Consider the following 18,508-nt stretch of genomic DNA (forward strand, 5'->3'; position numbering starts at 1 on the left):
TGACAATGACCCGAAACACACAGCCAGATTAACTAAGAAGTGGCTCTGTAAGAAGCATTTCAAGATCCTGAAGTGGCCTAGCCAGTCTCCAGACCTGCACTGAATAAAAAATCTTTGGAGGGAAAAGAAACTCAATGTTGCCCAGCGACAGCCCCGAAACCTGAAAGATCTGGAGAAGATGTGTATGGAGGAGTGGGCCAAAATCCCTGCTGCAGTGCAAACTTGGTCAAGAACTACAGGAAACGTCTGACCTCTGTAATTGCAAACAAAGGTTTCTGTACTAAATATTAAGTTCTATTTTTCTGTTGTATCAAATACTTATTTCATTTAATAAAATGCTAATTAATTATTTAAAAATCATACAATGTGATTTTTTGGATTTTTTTTAAGATTCTGTCTCTCACAGTTGAAGTGTACCTACGATAAAAATGATTGACCTCTCCATTCTTTGTAAGTGGAAAAGCTTGCAAAATCGGCAGTGTATCAAATACTTCTTTTCCCCACTGCATATCACTTGAATCTTTGGGTTATTATTCACAGACTGAGACTACCATTCCCACTTTTAATATGCTTCAGGTCTCAAATAGTACAGAATCAGATTAGGCCTAAACTTAAATTCGCGCTGCTTGGCTGACCCCTATCTTTTATACTGGCAGGAATAGACCACCCTGATTGGCTGGGCTAGACCATGGATGTGATATGTGCAGGACATTATGTGGAAGCCCATGCAGCAGCGCCTAATCTGATTAGTCATCTAGCTGAGTTTTCAGCGGTGTGCGAAATGGTGCTGTGCATTTTTTATTTTATTTCTTTTGCCATTCTCACAAATCAAATCACAGAGTGTTTGAAATGGTGGGGACCTGAGAACTTCAGGAAATTTGACTTGAAGTCAATCTTCCCATGACTGAAACGCTCATTTCTAGTGCCAGTTTTTACTGTGCTAATTTTTCTTTTATGGTCTTTCACTTCTCTTGATTAGTGGCTTTTTTCCCCAAATCCACATAATGTAAGTATGGTATTTGTAGTCAGACTGTGGCTTTTTTCCAATACACCACTACTGTTTTGATGTTTTTAGAAGAGGCTTTTGCTGCATATATCACAATAGAAAACGTGAGAAATGTTCACATGATCTATAGTCAATAGTGATGAGCGAGCATGCTTGTTACTTGACATTTGCAAGCATGCTTGGGTGTTTTCCGAGTATCTTCAGCGTGTTTGAATGATTTGTGACTGTTTGACAGCTTTAATACATGTGAGGAATGCCTGTTTCTTAGGCATTCCTCACATGTATTAAAACTGTCAAATAATCGCAAATCATGCACACGGAGTGACTCAAACATAACACCCGAGCACACTGAAGATACTCGGTGAGCACCCGAACATGCTCGCCGAAAGGGTTAACAGAACATACTTGCTTATCACTAATAGTCAACAATCAGAGAAAGATTAGTCGCACTTCTATTTGTTGTCAGTTTCTATAGGCAATATACACAGGTTTCCGCAATATTAAAGGTGGTTCTCTGTATGTTAGTAAGATACAATAAATTAATTCTCATAAAAGTAGACGAATAAAGGCTTTGAGAAAATGTCAAACGACGTGAAATAACCGTTGCTTCTGTTGCACATTTGTCTCCTTCGCTTTATACTGTATGCATCGTTTTTAATAAATGGATATATTGGTGGAGTTAATCCTGGTGAGTGTCGTGAATATACTTCTACTTGAATGTCTACACATGATCTATAAATCACATAATTTGTAATGGAAAAAGGACTTTAAAGAAATATAACAAGAAAATACTTGCAGTAAAACACAATTTTAAAAATAAATAAATAAATAAAACTGAAAAAAATGCTGAAAAAATAGAAAAAGTGTCATTTTTAAAAATAAAATCTGGCATTCTTATGTAAGTTTTTTTGTGCAAAAAACAGGAAACAGTGCATGTGAAGATAGCTGTATGTTCACACAGAGTATTTTGACATGGAAAATTTTGTCATGGTCTGTAAGAGTAATGAATGTCTGAAATTCATCCATCCCATCCATTCCACTAGTCAGGGGCACACTGAGCCAGGCACCTATGGATGTGACTTGTCAGAGAAATTTAACCCCTTGTAAATATAGCCTTAAGCAGATCTCTAATATTTTTGCAGTTTAAAAAAAAAGCCCAATGACATCAGATTTTTTTGGAGGTTAAATTGATATTTTAAATATATTTTTACTTTTAATGAGTTACACGACTATAACTTATTGCTATTTAGTACATTGCATTCTAATAAATATGGAATTAGCACACACACACAAATGGATTCACATGCAAAAAAAATCTGACATGCACCGCCTTACAAAATGAATTAAACATACAGTGGGGGAAATAAGTATTTGATCCCTTGCTGTTTTTGTAAGTTTGCCCACTAACAAAGACATGAACAGTCTATAATTTTAAGGGCAGGTTAATTTTAACATTGAGAGATAGAATATCCCCCCAAAAATCACATTGTATAAATTAGACTTTTTTTTCCATTTTGCAGTGAGAAATAAGTATTTGATCCCTCTGGCAAACAACACTTAATACTTGGTGGCAAAACCCTTGTTGGCAAGCACAGCAGTCAGACATTTTTTGTAGTTGATGATGAGGGTTGCGCACATGTTGGGAGGAATTTTGGCCCACTCCTCTTCGCAGATCATCTCTAAATTATTAATATTTTGAGGCTGTCGCTTGGCAACTCGGAGCTTCAACTCCCTTCATAAGTTTTCTATGGGATTAAGGTCTGGAGACTGGCTAGGCCACTCCTTACTGTGCTTCTTTTTGAGCCACTCCTTTGTTGCCTTGGCTGTATGTTTTGGGTCATTGCCTTGCTGGAAGACCCAGCCACAACCCATCTTCAGTGCTCTTACTGAGGGAAGGAGGTTGTCAGCCAAAATATTGCGATATATAACCCCATCCATCTTCCCTTCAGTACGGTGCAGTCGTCATGTCGTCATATCCCCTTTGCAGAAAAGCACCCCAAAGTATAATACTTCCCCCACCATGCTTCACGTTGGGACAATGTTCTTAGGGTTGTACTCATCCTTCTTCTTCCTCCAAACATGGCGAGTTGAGTTAATGCCAAAGAGCTAAATTTTTGTCTCATCTGACCACAGCACCTTCTCCCAATAACTCACAGAATCATCCAGGTGTTCATTGGCAAACTTCAGACGGGCCTGCACATGTGCCTTCTTGAGCAGGAGGACCTTGCGGGCACTGCAGGATTTTAAACCTTTAAGGCGTAATGTGTTACCAATGGTTTTCTTGGTGACTGTGGTCCCAGCTGCCTTGAGATCATTAACAAGTTCCCCCCGTGTAGTTTTAGGCTGATCTCTCACCTTCCTCATGATCAAGGATACCCCACGAGGTGAGATTTTGCATGGTGCCCCAGATCGATGTCGATTGACAGTCATTTTGTATTTCTTCCATTTTCTTACTATTGCACCAACAGTTGTCTCCTTCTCACCCAGCGTCTTACTTATGGTTTTGTAGCCCATTCCAGCTTTGTGCAGGTCTATGATCTTGTCCCTGACATTCTTAGAAAGCTCTTTGGTCTTGCCCATGTTGTAGAGGTTAGAGTCTGACTGATTGAGTCTGTGGACAGGAGTCTTTTATACAGGTGACCATGTAAGACAGCAGGTAACGAGTTGATTAGGAGCATCTAACTGGTCTGTAGGAGCCAGAACTCATAATGGTTTGTAGGGGATCAAATACAGTACTTATTTCTCACTGCAAAATGCAAAAAAATGTATCTAATTTATACAATGTGATTTTCTTAATTTTTTTTGGATATTCTATCTCTCAATTTTAAAATTAACCTACCCTTAAAATTATAGACTGTTCATGTCTTTATCAGTGGGCAAACTTACAAAAACAAGGGATCAAATACTTATTTACCCCACTGTACATGTGCAAGTTGCTGTGACTGAATTACTGAAGAATACAAACAAACAAATACAACTGTACTCTGAATGTGCTAAGGTATATGTGATCGCAGAGTACATTAATCTTGAACTGCATTGCTGCACTCAGTTTGATCAAATTGTTTATGCCCATCCGCCAACCACAAAGCGACCCCTGTAAATAGGAAACTACACAATCAGATTTACCTCTCCTGGACATTGGCCATAAATTTAAATAGTAGGTAGAATCCAACTCTAATTAAGAACAGCCTAAGACAGATTGAAGGAGTACACAGCAAATATAGCGTATGTCACTTACTTCCAAATGTATATATGTGGCAAATTTTGTTACAGGAATTTCTGCAACTATACATCAGTTCTATTCATCTGAATGTGGTTGTTATGCCAGAAACAACATGTTTTTCTGCAAATTTCATTTAAATATAGAAGTCAATTAGGGATTTATTGCAATAAAATGTGAACTGTGTGAATGCACCCATTGTGGGCGCACTTGCAAATAAATGCTAGATGGGTTTAAAGTTATGTTTTCTGTAAGTTTATTGAGACACATAACTTTCACCACTAATTGCAGGAGGTGGCGAAATGTTAAATTAAGACATATATTTCCTAATTATATTTTTAAGAAAGATAAACCTACTATACCAATGAAAGTTTGAGAGTAAATAGTGCATGCACTATACTGGCACACAATTATGCCCTGAATTTCATGTTAAACTGGTCTTACAGCCCCCATCCACATTAAAATAATGTTGGCCGGACCTGCCAAGTACTATTGGTATGAATAGAACATCATAGTGTTCCAGCAGGACAACGATCCAAAGCATACGTCTACATTGGCGAAGAAATGGTTCAATGACAATGGTGCTGGATTGGCCCACACAGTCCCCAGACCTCAACCCAATCAAACACTTGTAGGAAGAGTTGAAGAAAAAGCAGTATATATACGCAAGTGAGTTGACCAGTATCCACCAACTTTGGGAACATATAGAAGAGGTCTGTGATCATATTTTAGTCGAGACATGCTTGAATCTGATCGAGAGTGTAGCATCGGCGTCCCTGCCTCCTGCTAGGCAGAGACGCCGTTCCCCTCACCTCCCTGCTCCGTCCTCGGTGTCCTCTTCCCGCGCTGCTGGCAGCGCTCGCTGCTTCCCGGGCACTGTGCTTAGGGCGCGCGCGCGCTCCCTCTCTCTTAAAGGGGCCGCGCGCGCTGTCCTAAGGAGTCCCCGGCCAATTGCCGGTGGAGCTCCCATATATAAGGCACCGCCTCCAAAATGGAGGTGTCCGAGCAAAGTTGTTTGCACTGTGACTTCCTGTGCTTCAGCCCTCAGGTCCCGCTGCTAGCCTGACTTCTCGTCCTGCCTGCCAGCCTGTTATCCTCCAGTTACCTGCCTGTTACCTGCCTCGTCTGTCAGACCGCTCACCTGGGAGCGTCCTTCAGTTACCTGCCTGTTACCTGCCTTGTCTGTCAGACCGCTCACCTGGGAGCGTCCACCAGTTACCTGCCTGTCCCCCGCCTCGTCCGTCAGATCGCTCACCTGGGAGCGTCCACCAGTTACCTGCCTGTTACCTGCTGTCTCCGTCTGCCCGCTCACCTGGGAGCGCCCGCCAGTTACCTGTCAGGTATCCGCCTCGTCTGTCTACCCAGAGACTGTCCCCGTCTCTTGCCGTGACCACCTGCCTGTCTACCCAGAGACTGTCCCCGTCACTTGCCGTGACCACCTCCCTGTCTACCCAGAGACTGTCCCCGTCACCTGCCGTGACCACCTGCCCGCTTACCCAGAGACTGTCCCAGTCACTTGCTGTGACTACCTGCTTGCCTTCCCTGGGAGTCACCCACTTCCTTACAAGGGCTTCCCCTTTGTATTGCAGCTCAGAGGTTCCACCTCCCAGACCCGTTACAGAGAGCATGCCCAGAAGTATTCAGGCAGTGTTGAAAGCCAAAGGTGGATTTGCATAATACTAACAAAATAATAAAAATTAAAATGTAGATTTTTAGGAGCAAAACAGTAACAATGCAGTGACATGACAAGAATGTGCATAAATATCATATACTAAATAGTTGCAAGTCAAATTTATGTATGAGATAGCCAAGATGATTGTCTATAAAATTATGGTAGTCTCACGTTTGAAGTAATAGTGTATGGTGAGATATGGAGACTGAAAGTCAAAAATTCAAAACATTGTTACCCTTTTGCTCATCAGTATATATAAGGGGCTGTGGGGGACCTTATACTGTATTGGGGGCCGTGGGGGACATCATAATATGTGGGGAGGCTGTGGTGGACATCATACTGCATATGGAAAGCTGTGGTGGACTTCATCCTAAATGGGGGGCTGTGGTGACCATACAGTATGTGAGGCAGTAGTGGATGTCATACTGTGTATGGGGATCTGTGGTGATCATACTGTATAGGTGGTTGTTGTGACCATCATACTGTGTAGTGGACAGTGTGAGAAGGGGACACAGTTTGGAGAGGCCAGCATGGTGGACAGTATTAAAGCATAGTGTGAAGAGGGGGCACAGAATTCATATGGAGAGGGCTAAGCTGGAAATTCAAGCAAGCCCAGTATGGAGAAGGGTTAGCATGGCGGGGGGAAAGTGTGGCAATATAGAGAGAGTAAGGGATAACAATGAGGAGGGGACAGTCATGATGTAGGCAATGGGTCATAAGGGCGGATAGTATGGCTGTTATAGCCGATAGTGGCAGACAGTGTTGTGGTTATAGTTCATTAAGGCAGAAAGTGTGCCAGGGTGTAGCTCATAATGGTTGACGGGTGTGAAGGATATATACCATAAGAGGCTTATTTAGGACACAATATGGACAGAAATTTTATGCAGAGGGCGTTATAGTAACACAATTATTTTTAGAAGCACCGTATTAGGATGTGCTGCAGAAGACAGGAGAAAAGGGCTTCCTGCAGAGATGATCTGTGGATATGAAAAGCCATCAGGGTGTCAGGACCAGATGGATATGAAAAGAAAAAGAACGACTTTCACCTGTAAGGTACCTGGATGTAAATACTTATTTGTGATACTGACTATGTCACATTAGTACTATGGTTCTTGTATAGTCTGCAGTCTGATGTTGGCTGGTGACAACTACTCCCAGTATCTCCTTACCATTGTTAAGGACCTACTGAGAGTTGTAGGTTCATGAGATACAAATGTTTATGTGACTGACCTGACATTACAATTGATCACATTACTAAGCTTTAATCTTGTAGTCAAGTACTTATGGTGGTTCTGGCGATGTATTAATTTACTGATGATGGTTCTGGTGTTGAGTACATCATTAGAACCATCATCAGTAAATGAATACATCACCAGAACAACCTTCCCTACATGAATATGTCATCAGAACCACCAACAGTACCAGAAATACAGCACAAGAACCACCATAAGTACAAGAATACAGCACAAGAAATACCATTAGTACAGGAATACTGCACAAGAACCACCATCAGTTTTGTTGCAAGGTGCATTTGTCACTTGACAGATGCAAACACCATAGGACGTATCCCTTTATCTATAATGGGAACCTATTATAATTAAGCTATATCAATTTCCATGACTATCCTTGGGTTTGACATTTAAAATATAGGGTGTCAGGGTGAAATATTGCTATTTATCTCTGTTATCATGTAAACGGTTTGCAAACAATGAGTGGTTCTATATCTAACTGTGAAATTGCTCACTCCTAAAGTACACAAATTTTTTACTTTTGGTGGTATTTTTTGGTGAAAAAATGTAACAATTCTAGTGGAAGTGGTCGTCCGAGCTTGTTACCTGACCCATCTGCAGTGGAGAGGGTATGTGTTAGGGGTCCTGTTATTTTAGTCTCTGACTCATTCCTTTGTTTAGGGGGCGCCATTGGACCCATCCACCTAGGGCACCAAAATACCTGGTGCCAGCCCTTTTAAAATGTGCTGAAATTATTTTATACTATTAGTAAAATATTAGGAGTTTATTTAACAGTTAAAATATTTTTGTAGCACAAATACAAAGTCAACCATGTTTTGAAAGTTTTGATTTAAAAGAAGAGGACACATTCGATGATCAGTTCCCAATGGAGGCTGCATGGTTTTCTGTAATTAGGAATAAAAGCAGAATGGTGAATGCACCAACAACATATGGTGCAGATTTTTCTGCCAAAAAAGTCAATGTAATTCAAATTTTTATGTTACTTGATCGGAAAACAGAGCAAAACAAAAGATTACTACAGGGCAGCACAATGGCTCAGTGGTTAGCACTGCAGCCTTGCAGCACTGGGGTCCTGGGTTCAAATCCCACCAAGGACAAATCTGCAAGAAGTTTGTATGTTCTCCCCATGTTTGTGTGGGTTTCCTCCGGGTTCTCCGATTTCCTCCCACACTCCAAAGACATATTGATAGGGAATGTAGATTGTGAGCTCCAATGGGGACAGAGCCAATAATGTCTGTAAATTGTCTGAATTGTAAAGCACTGTGGAATATGTTGGCGCTATATAAATAAAAAGATTATTATTCTTGAGAGATTTTAAGGCCGGTGATGTGTAATATGATGGTATTTTTGAATTACAGCTGTAAGTACTGACCTATTCTCTGGTCTAACAACTACTAGCATCAAAGCTAGTTTTGATGCCTTTACTCAGGTCATGAAACTCATGTTCGTTTAGGACACGGGGCCCCTTGTCTTGAAACTCATGGTGTTTTGAAGACTTGCCACCATTATATGTGCGCAAAGCAGCACTTATTTACATCCGAAGGCGGTCTATCAAGCTTTCTTTGCTTTGTTATAGAGGGCTCTATAAGAAGGTATATGTGTCCCATGGAAGTGCTCCCCTTGGCAGGCAATCAGAAACAGGCAAAGAAGTGACTCCCAGAACTTAGTGAAAGCAACTATGAGGTCCTGACATGACTAAAAGTTTGGTCCTGACTACAGGCAAATTTTGATCAAGTACCTATTATTTTCTCTCAATCCTGGTGGTCATTTTTCTGCATGGGAGAGAACAATATGGTTTACATATACTGCTCTCTTAGGAGGACACAGTTCAATTGGAGCTTGAAAGCAAAACAGTCAAGAGAATAAAGGACCTGCTGGGCGAAGGAAAACATGCTATAGAGGCAGGGAATACACTTTCTATAGGAACCTTGGCCACAGAGCTTAGGAATGCTTGGCTCTATTCCCTTTTCCATTGGCAGGTGAAAATTTGTTCAGGACTCCACTCTCCAGAACATTATATTGTAAGAAAACTTGGCGGTTGGACTAATAGACATGGAAATGATATGGAGGGGAAATGTGGCACCCCAGGGGTCTGGTTTCCACAGTAACGGCAATGTTATGTCTGAGAGCAGGTGGGAGGTCTCTTGGTCAGGAATCCTATGCATGCCACACCTCCTGCCCAGTCCTGGGAGGGGAAGAACTTCCCCTAGATAAACCTGGGGCTGAGGCAGGGTTAGAGAGTTGAGAGGGAGAGTTCAGCCAGGAGGGCTGACAGGGAGCTGTGGCTCCGGCTGGGCCCAGCTCCTGGGCCATGCCAGAAGTAGAGAAGAGAAGCAGCATAGGAAGAAACAACAGGAGCTCTGTGGGAGCAGTGTTACAAAGAGTCAGGGGCTGGCAGCTGCAGAGCTCGCCCTGACTGAGAAGATTTCTTACCGGACCCGGAGTCCGAGGCTGTGGGGACTAACTCCTACCCAGCAGCAGAATCCGTCAGGCAGGGGATTTCAGGTCCTCTGGCCAAGAAACCCGAAGGCACGGTCACACGCATGGGACCAGCACCGCCGTCGTGGAGCGGAAGCTACTAGAAGGCCCCGAGTCACCGGCCATACGGGTGAGCACCACACGGTACACTCAGGGACGTGGGCTACTTATACTCGCTTCTAGCAAGGTAGCCAGAAGAGTATCGTTAGTTTGGGAGGCCTACAACTCCGCCTGGCCAGGGGAGATCCCATCTGCTCAAGGACTGACCAGGCCCCAACCGCTAGCCAGTACTCCGGGAGGGTCTATCTTTGTCACCAGTAAAGACCCTGAACTACACCGCATCGTCTCTGAGTGGTTCCTGCTACCCCCATCATCCACGTCGGCTGCCCTGAGGCCATACCCCTCCCGTTGGGGGTTATACCATCCACGCTGCACCATCCTTCCACCGGCCTCAGCGGTCTGCCCTGCAGCGGCAGCTCCATAGCTGCATTCAACGGGTGGCGTAGTCGTCCATCATCTACCGCTGATACAGCGCCACTTAGTCTGACTCCCTGGGCACGGACCGGATCACCGCCACGAGACTACAACCCTCAAGAGATCCGGCTCCGGGTAAGCTCCCGCGTGCGCAACGCAGCACGACACAGGCCCAGGGGCGCGTCAGAAACAAATACCATGCATTGGTGATAAAACCGAGCACTATAATGGGAGGCTCCTTTGCTGTTTTCCTAACTTATCTATGTATTAAACTGCTTCTGACAGGTCTCGTAAACCATGGCAAATATGTAGACAGTGTGAAAAATGGGACACACGCCGACAGGACTTTTACCTCCAGCTGTTTACTTCTGATGAGTCTTGTGATGACAGATCCCAAAGATCATCTATGTGAAGTTTAGAAAGACGGTATACCTTCCTTGCAAGTGGAGTGATCCAGTTCAATGTCATGAAGGAAAATAAGCCAGCATTATCAATCGGATGTTGGTGACTGCAAAATATTTTAAAAGTTATTACACTGATATTTGTCATTACAACTCTGCCTCCCCCCAGCTTAGATGACAGGTTATAGTCATAAAAACAATGTTGTGAAACGTTTATGATGTAAATTATAAGTGTTATTAAACGATACAGATACAAGAAGGGATTATTAGGGGATTATTGGTAAGCACCATATTTCCCAAACAGGTATGCACTCAATAGGAAATATATCCTACAGGTAGTGCTTTGCCTGAGTATTTCATGCAAAATATTAATAAAGTGGCTATGCCATTTTTATGGTTCCCAAATTACGTATTGTATTAATTTTGTCAAACGCAAGAAAAATATGTATATATACGCAACTTTCACTTGATTTTTTCATATTCCTTACCGAACCATGTTATACTTAAAGTGAACCTGACGGCTGACACATGCTGCTCGATCCATGGGCAGCACATATCAGGCACTGGCTGTATGAACTCAGCCAGGTATGTTTGACTATGAAATGCTGCAGCGTTTCAGAGAAAAACATACTTTGACAGTGACCACGCTGTAGACTAGTTGGACAGGCGGGTCCCCGCAGCTTCTCCATGCCCGCTGCCCCGGAGTGACAGGTCTCAACTATGCAGGCATGTAGGCAGAGACCTGTCATTCCCGGGCAGCGAGAAACTGCCGGGGACCCGCCTGTCCAACTAGTCTATAGCGCAGCTTGGTCTCCGGTAGCTTTTGAAGTAAGCTTTTCACAGAATCAAACATATGTGGCTGAGTTCACACAGCCAGTGTATGATACATGCTGCCCATGGACAGGTTCACTTTAATATGTTTATTCTGCAGTTTTACATCACTATAAACTCCTGATTAGTTGTCACCTAGCTTTCCCCAGCTTATCTATAAAACAGTTGAATATAATTTAATAGCAACACACTATTTTTACATTTTATTTACGTATGCATTTTATTTGCTTTATATGTAGGAATTTGAATTACGTGTAATTTCTCAGGAAAAACTTTACTAATATAAGTTTTCTGTTTGCAGTCTTTCATAAGGCTGCTTAACTATTTGTGTGAAGCGATCTTCCTCTACAATGTGCACCCTTTAACGGAGCAGCGGCTACCCACCATAAAGCAATGAGACAACATGTACTTCGCATAACTCAGACTGACACATCTACTGTACCTGTGTGCGTTGCGGAACGGCTTCAGCAATGGCAGGCTGTGCTGGTATCTGATAGTAAATTTCTTCTTTGCTGCTCGGTCCATGTTACTTGTAGAGGAGAAAAGTCATGACTCCTGTTTTTGAACCTGTGGTGAGAAGTGAGGAAGCAATGTCAAAGTCTGTCATAACCTCCCAGGAATAGCACCCTCAGGTGTATAATGCTGCTGTGTCAAGTCATGAGTGACTCTGCAAAATAGTTCTAGTAATGCAGCCTAGAGGGACATTGGACTCAATGCCAACATTTACTACAACGCGATTACTACACTATTCACTTATATCGCTTCAAACAAACTACTAATCAGCAATGCGTCCATGAATGGAAAAGCTATGAATATGTCTGACAACTTCATTAAGTTTACAATCATAGATATGCTACACCCGACAGTCTAAGAACAGAGAAAACCAACAAAAGTGCAACAAGCTGACACTAACACTAATAGCTGATACTAGAGCTGCCTCCGCCGGGGAGCACAGGACAAGGACACTGACCGTACTGCTGACCCCCATGTACCAACAAGAACCAAGACAGTTCCCGTAGTAAAATCCCCCACTGCTTCCAGCTCAATGTCTACCCGCTCCCAGTATGTGCCAGTCTATATATATTACTACTGTACAAACATGACACAGCTGACAGGTGGTCCTGTGAACACTAATGCACCGTGCTAAAGAGTAATTCAAGCCAGCATGCACTGAATAAAATGGTATACTTCAACGACAGTCAACCCTACGCTAACGTCTATATCAAATTATTTTTTCATTTCAAGAATTTTAACGATTTAGAAAAGGCAATAGATATAAAAAAAAATGTATGACAATGGCACCATCTTCTGGCTGTATGTCTGCGTGGGAAGTTTTTATAATTAATCTCACTACGATACTGATCTCCAGAAGGCTGAATGGTTTCACCAAGTGCAAAGGCTTTTTTTTATTAAATAGAAAGTACTGTATAATGGAAAATATATTACCTGTAGTAATTTAGTCCCCAGCTATAGAACATGTGAATATTGTGTTATTCCCCCTCCATGCACAAACAACGTAACAAATACACACAATTCCTGTCGCCATTGCTACAATTTTCACTGATAGTTGTAAATCAAAAAATTGCCACTCAGTTTATGCTCTCCATCAGAGGAGCTGAGAGGACAAAATAGACACTAGAAAAGTGTAGACAGTAATTTCATCTTAAGGCCATGGCCCCACTATCAGTATTCAGTCAGTATTCGGTCAGTATTTTTTCTCAGGAGTAGGAGCCAAAACCAGGTGAGGAACAATCAGAGAAAAGGTATTAGGCTGGTGTCACCCCAGATCAGATGCGATATGCTAATGCCCTCGGCTCCTGCTCTGCTGCGAGCGTGAGCCGAGTGTCATGCTACTGTGATGCGATTCTCTCGCATGAGAGGATCACAGCACAGCTGCGGAGGAGACTGAGAAAGTAATTTCTCCCATCTCCTCCATGGCCTGAGTCGCCATATATCGGACTGCACTGAGCTGACATCCGAGTGCAGTCCGATGGTTCACTCGCACCCATAGACTTGTATGGGTGTAAGTGAATCGAGTCTCGCTGCAAATCGCAGCATGCCAAATCGGCATGAGAAAATAATCGCTGATCTGAGCAGCCCTATTGTATAACACTTGGCCGAGCATAGCACTCGGCCATGTTATACTGTAGTGTGACGCCGGCCTAATAGAAACAAGTGTACCAATTCTGGATTTATCATCCATTCTTGCCTAATGCCTAATGCCAAACGTAGAGATCTCCTGCAACCAACTGCAGGGCGACTGTCTGTCACCTCTGATACACCTGTGACAGTTTCGTGAGCGTGCTTGGTGAACCCTTTTATGGGTGACATTTAAGGTGGAAAAGTTCTTAAATTATTCTTCTTATGGTTTTTTTTACATGACAAATAACTGGCATTTTAACAGGTGGGTGTATACTTTTTATATTCACTGTATATACTGTATGTTAGATATGGGAATATGGAAACACTCAGAATCCCTGAATAAGTGACCACGTTTTGGAAACTATACTCCTCAAAGCATTCACTTTTAGGCTTAATTAACTTTTTGACCATCTACTGTGTTCCAGAAGGTGCACAGTGGATTTTGCAGAATGAAAATTACAATATCTTTGACAAGATATGCCATTTCAGTGTCCAATATGTTGTGTCCAACTTGTGCCACTAGAGACACAAACCCCATAAAATATTAAGAAGGTTCTCGCAAGTATAGCAATGCAATATAAATGGAGATAACGCGCTGTTCGATCTACTAGAGGGCCCAGAAGGGAAGGCTCAGCAATTGGCTTTCAGAGTGTAGATTAAGCTTGATTGGTTTTTGGGTGACATGTAGCTTATACAAATACTCTGAAGTATCAGTACTCTGCTAACCTGTGACCTTATTTTAGTTACAGATACGTACAATTGCCAAAATGCACTAGACTGCTCCACTCCACCTTAAATAAAAGCTATACTTTATTGATATGCATTGAAATGTAGCACATAATTATTAAATTGCTCATTAAATAGTGCGGACAAAATCAATTGCTGATAAAAAAAAAACATACCTGAGGAAGTGTATTTATTAGTGTATAGTCTATCAATTATATTTGCTCTTGCAGTTTATGTTCACAGCTAATAAATACCTTGATGTTTATGTTACCAGCAGCAGCATTGATTTTTATTCAGTTTACTTCTCATATGACCCGTGAACAGCTTAGATACAGTATATTCAAATAGATGTATAGATTTGAAATGGAGATATCTGTAGTCAGTAACTTGAAAATGTTCAATGGTGGCTGTGTAAGGGGATGAAGAAATGGAGAGTAGTGTTGAGCGAGCACTAAAAAGCTTGGGTACTCGTTACTCGGGTAGAGCAAATCGTAATGCTCAGGTGCTCGACCCGAGTAACAAGTATAATGGAAGTCTATGGGAAACTTGACCATTTTTCCAGTGGCCCTAAAAATGTGTGAAATCGATGGAAACAGCACTGAAATGGCATGGGAACAGCATGGGGAAGACCCCTGGAAGCATCGCTGACTCCCAAGTCACTGCTGTGAACAATGTTGTCAGAGTATTATGCCACTTTTATGAACTGACAATAAAACATACAACAATTAAGATAAAATGGATTTTCCTGGAAAAATTTTTAAGAAACATTCTTTCCAGGATAATGACTTGTATATAAGGCAAAATATATAACAGAAAAAAAATGCTCCTCCACACCTTGGGCTATGTTCACACATAGTGTTTTTGCTGACTGTTTGCACGTTCACATTGCTTTTAACATTGAAATAAACATACACCAGTAAATGTAATTTTAACATTTTAATACCTTATCTGGCCATGTGGTGTGTGCATGGTCGGACTGGGGCACCGGGACGCCAGAGAAATTCTCCGGTGAGCCCGGGTCCTCGGTGGGCCCCTGAGCAGGACGCATGGGGTCCGCTGGTTAACATGGCTGCTGGTGCTTCCTGCCCGCCGCTTTCTCCCTGACACAGGCTCGCACTGCTTGATGATGTCACCATGCAGCGCGAGCCTGTGTCAGGGAGAAAGATGCCAGGCGGGAAGCCGAGGACGATGCTGCGGGGGAACGAGCAGAGAGGGTAAGTGTTTTTTTTTTTACTAATACAGTGGTGATGGAGGAGGTGGGGGGGGGGGAATGAGGGAGAGCAACAATGATGGAGGAGGTGGAGTGAGATGAAGTAGAGCAATAGTGATGGAGGAGGTGGGGGAGATATGGGAATGGTGATGGAGGAGGTGGCGGGGAGATATGTATGGCATTGTGATGGAGGATGTGGGGGGGACATGGAATGGCAATGGTGATGGAGGAGGTGGGGGGAGATATGGCAATGGTGATGGAGGAAGTGGGGGTACATATGGCATGGCAATGGTGATGGAGGAGGTGGGGGGAGATATGGCAATGGTGATGAAGGATGTGGGGGGGAAATGGCATGGCAATGGTGATGGAGGAGGTGGAGGGAGATATGGCATGGCAATGGTGATGGAGGAGGTGTGGGAAGCATGGCAATGATGATGGAGGAGGTGGGGGGAGATATGGCAATGATGATGGAGGAGGTGACAGGAGATATGACAATGATGATGGAGGAGGTGGGGGAGATATGGCAATGATGATGGAGGAGGTGGGGGAGATATGGCAATGATGATGTAGGACGTGGGGGGGATATGGCAATGATGGAGGAGGTGTGGGGGAGATATGGCAATGATGGAGGAGGTGTGGGGGAGATATGGCAATGATGATGGAGGAGGTGGGGGAGATTTGGCAATGATGGAGGAGGTGTGGGGGAGATATGGCAATGATAGAGGAGGTGTGAGAGAGATATGGCAATGATGATGGAGGAGGTGGGGGAGATGGCAGTGATGGAGGAGGTGTGGAGGAGATATAGCAATGATGATGGAGGAGGTGGTAGGTGATATGGCAATGATGGAGGAGGTGGGGGAGATATGGCAATGATGATGGAGGAGGTGGGGGAGATATGGCAATGATGGAGGAGGTGTGGGGGAGATATGGCAATGATGATGGAGGAGCTGGGGTAGATATGGCAATGATGGAGGAGGTGGGGGGAGATATGGCAAAGATGATGGAGGAGGTGGGGGGAGATATGGCAATGATGATGGAGGAGATGGGGAGATATGGCAATGATGATGGGGAGGTGGGAGAGATATGGCAATGATGAATGAGGTGGGTGAAGATATGGCAATGATGATGAAGGAGGTGGGGGAGATATGGCAATGATGATGGAGGAGGTGGGGGAGATATGGCAATGGTGAATGAGGTGGGAGAAGATATGGCAATGATGATGGAAGAGGTGGGGGGAGATATGGCAATGGTGATGGAGGAGGTGGGGGGAGATATGGCAATGATGATGGAGGTGGTGGGGAAGATATGGCAATGATGATGGGGAGATATGGCAATGATGATGGAGGAGGTGGAGGAGATATGAAAATGATAGAGGAGGTGGGGGAGAACAATGATGGAGGAGGTGGGGGAGAACAATGATGGAGGAGGTGGGGAGAGCAATGATGGGGATGGGGGAGAGCAATGATGGGGATGGGGAGAGCAATGATGGGGAATTATTTGGACTCTGTATGCTGTTAATATGTGGTTTTGGTCATGGGTGTCTCTATTTCTCCCTTGTATGTAGTATTATTCGGTCACTATGTGGTGGTAATATGTGGTCTGGTCATGGTGTGGCATTATTTCTCCCTTGTATGTGGTACTATTAGTGTTGGTATAGTGGATTGTGTTGTGTATGGCAGTCATTTGTTCTCTCTGATATTAATTAGGAGAAGATTCTTTATTTCCATTAGTGATTAAATACTTGGAACAAGATGCACTTACAGGGGTTCTCCGGGAAAAACAAGTAATCACCTCTCCACAGGATAAGTGATAAATTAGTGATTAGTGAGGGTCTGACTGCTGGAACCTGCACCGATTGGTAGAATGTGGAGTTTTTATCCCATTAGACTGGAGCTCATGTGCGACTTGACCACTGATCCATTCATTCCCTCAGTGGCTATTCTTGTTTTTTTCTGGAACCCACAAAGAGAATGAACGAGGCTGCGGTCAGATGTCCCACCTGCTGCTGTATTTTAAAATGGGGATAAGTGTCCTGTCAGGGATAAAATGTCCCTGTTCTTCCGATCAGTGCGTTTTCCAATGTTCGAACCCAAACGATCAATAAGTGATCACCTATCCTGTGGAGCCCATGGATCGGTGATAACTTGTTTTAACCAAAGAACCCCTTTAATGCAAACTAACGTAATTGTACATCCCAGTTATAGTGGCGCACAGTAGATGTGCAGGAGCCGCCTGTGATTTACAGTCGACACTCCACTATAACAAGGTTAACGGCTAACAGGTATTTGCATATAGCTGTAGGGTGGGCCCTGAGGATCAGTTCCTCCTGTGGGCCCCAGACACCCCAGTCCGACACTGGGTGTGTGAGACATGATCAGACACATTCTGTTTCATTTATGAAGGTATGACTCTGAAAGTCCCATATATTTTATTTTTCAAGGCCATCAGGTGTTAGAATCCTCCTGTTTGTTTTTTCCATCTTGTGTTTTGCCGTCACGTGACCATCTGCCTATATATTCCAGCTCCGCCCTTTTGGCTGTGCTGGACTTCAGTGTTGTTTGACTGTTTTGCTAGCCAGGTGCTTCTGTGCCTATCTCTGTCAGTTTGCTTGGTCCTTCTGGGACCTCTAGTACCTTTTTGTCAGTTTATCTTTTTGTGTTCTGCAACAACCTTCTCTGTTCAGGAGGTGTCCCATTTTTGTTCCAGTCCTTAGTTCTTTTAGGGACCCCTTCCTTTATGCTATAGGTCTTTGTTCAGACTAACCGAGGACTATAGCAGGCAGCCCGCTACTTCGTAGGGATTCAGCTTAGTCTTACTGTAGGGATAGCTTTCCCCTTTCTTTCCTTAGTACTTGTTGCAGATCATAACATCAGGCAGCCCTCACTATTTGTAGAGGGCCATAAGATGGCCCCTACTATTTTTAGAGGGCCAGCAGTCAGCCATCACTATAGTTAGAGGACTAGCAGCCGGCTATGCTTTCCATAGCCATATATTGCTACTGCAATATATTTTATCCATCTGAGGTGGGCAAATTTTCTTTTTTGTATTAATACTGCAAAGTTTGAAACTTGGAGGGCCAGCAGGCAGCTATAATTTGC

At 43.4% G+C, this 18,508-nt stretch overlaps 1 protein-coding gene across 4 annotated transcripts in view; it reads right to left on the minus strand.

Annotated features, from left to right (window-relative positions):
- LOC141212093 (ATP-binding cassette sub-family C member 5-like) overlaps positions 1-12,426 on the minus strand; it is a 167,697-nt gene extending 155,271 nt beyond the window's left edge. Inside the window, exons 1-3 of one of the 4 annotated variants that reach the window (XM_073664876.1) lie at positions 12,303-12,426; positions 11,775-11,899; positions 10,453-10,608 (exon numbers count right to left, since the gene is read on the minus strand). In XM_073664876.1, coding sequence (XP_073520977.1) covers positions 10,453-10,608; positions 11,775-11,857 — 239 coding nt within the window. In that variant the 5' untranslated portion in view covers positions 11,858-11,899; positions 12,303-12,426. Of the gene's footprint in view, positions 1-10,452; positions 10,609-11,774; positions 12,139-12,245 lie in introns of those variants that run through there. The other 3 variants (XM_073664877.1, XR_012281936.1, XM_073664879.1) reach the window with 3 other exon arrangements.
- Between the last annotated feature and the right edge of the window lie 6,082 nt (positions 12,427-18,508).

The sequence above is a fragment of the Phyllobates terribilis genome, unplaced genomic scaffold (assembly GCF_046119375.1).
Source record: "Phyllobates terribilis strain yellow unplaced genomic scaffold, ASM4611937v1 Scaffold_2__4_contigs__length_985480577, whole genome shotgun sequence".
Lineage (NCBI taxonomy): Eukaryota > Metazoa > Chordata > Amphibia > Anura > Dendrobatidae > Phyllobates > Phyllobates terribilis.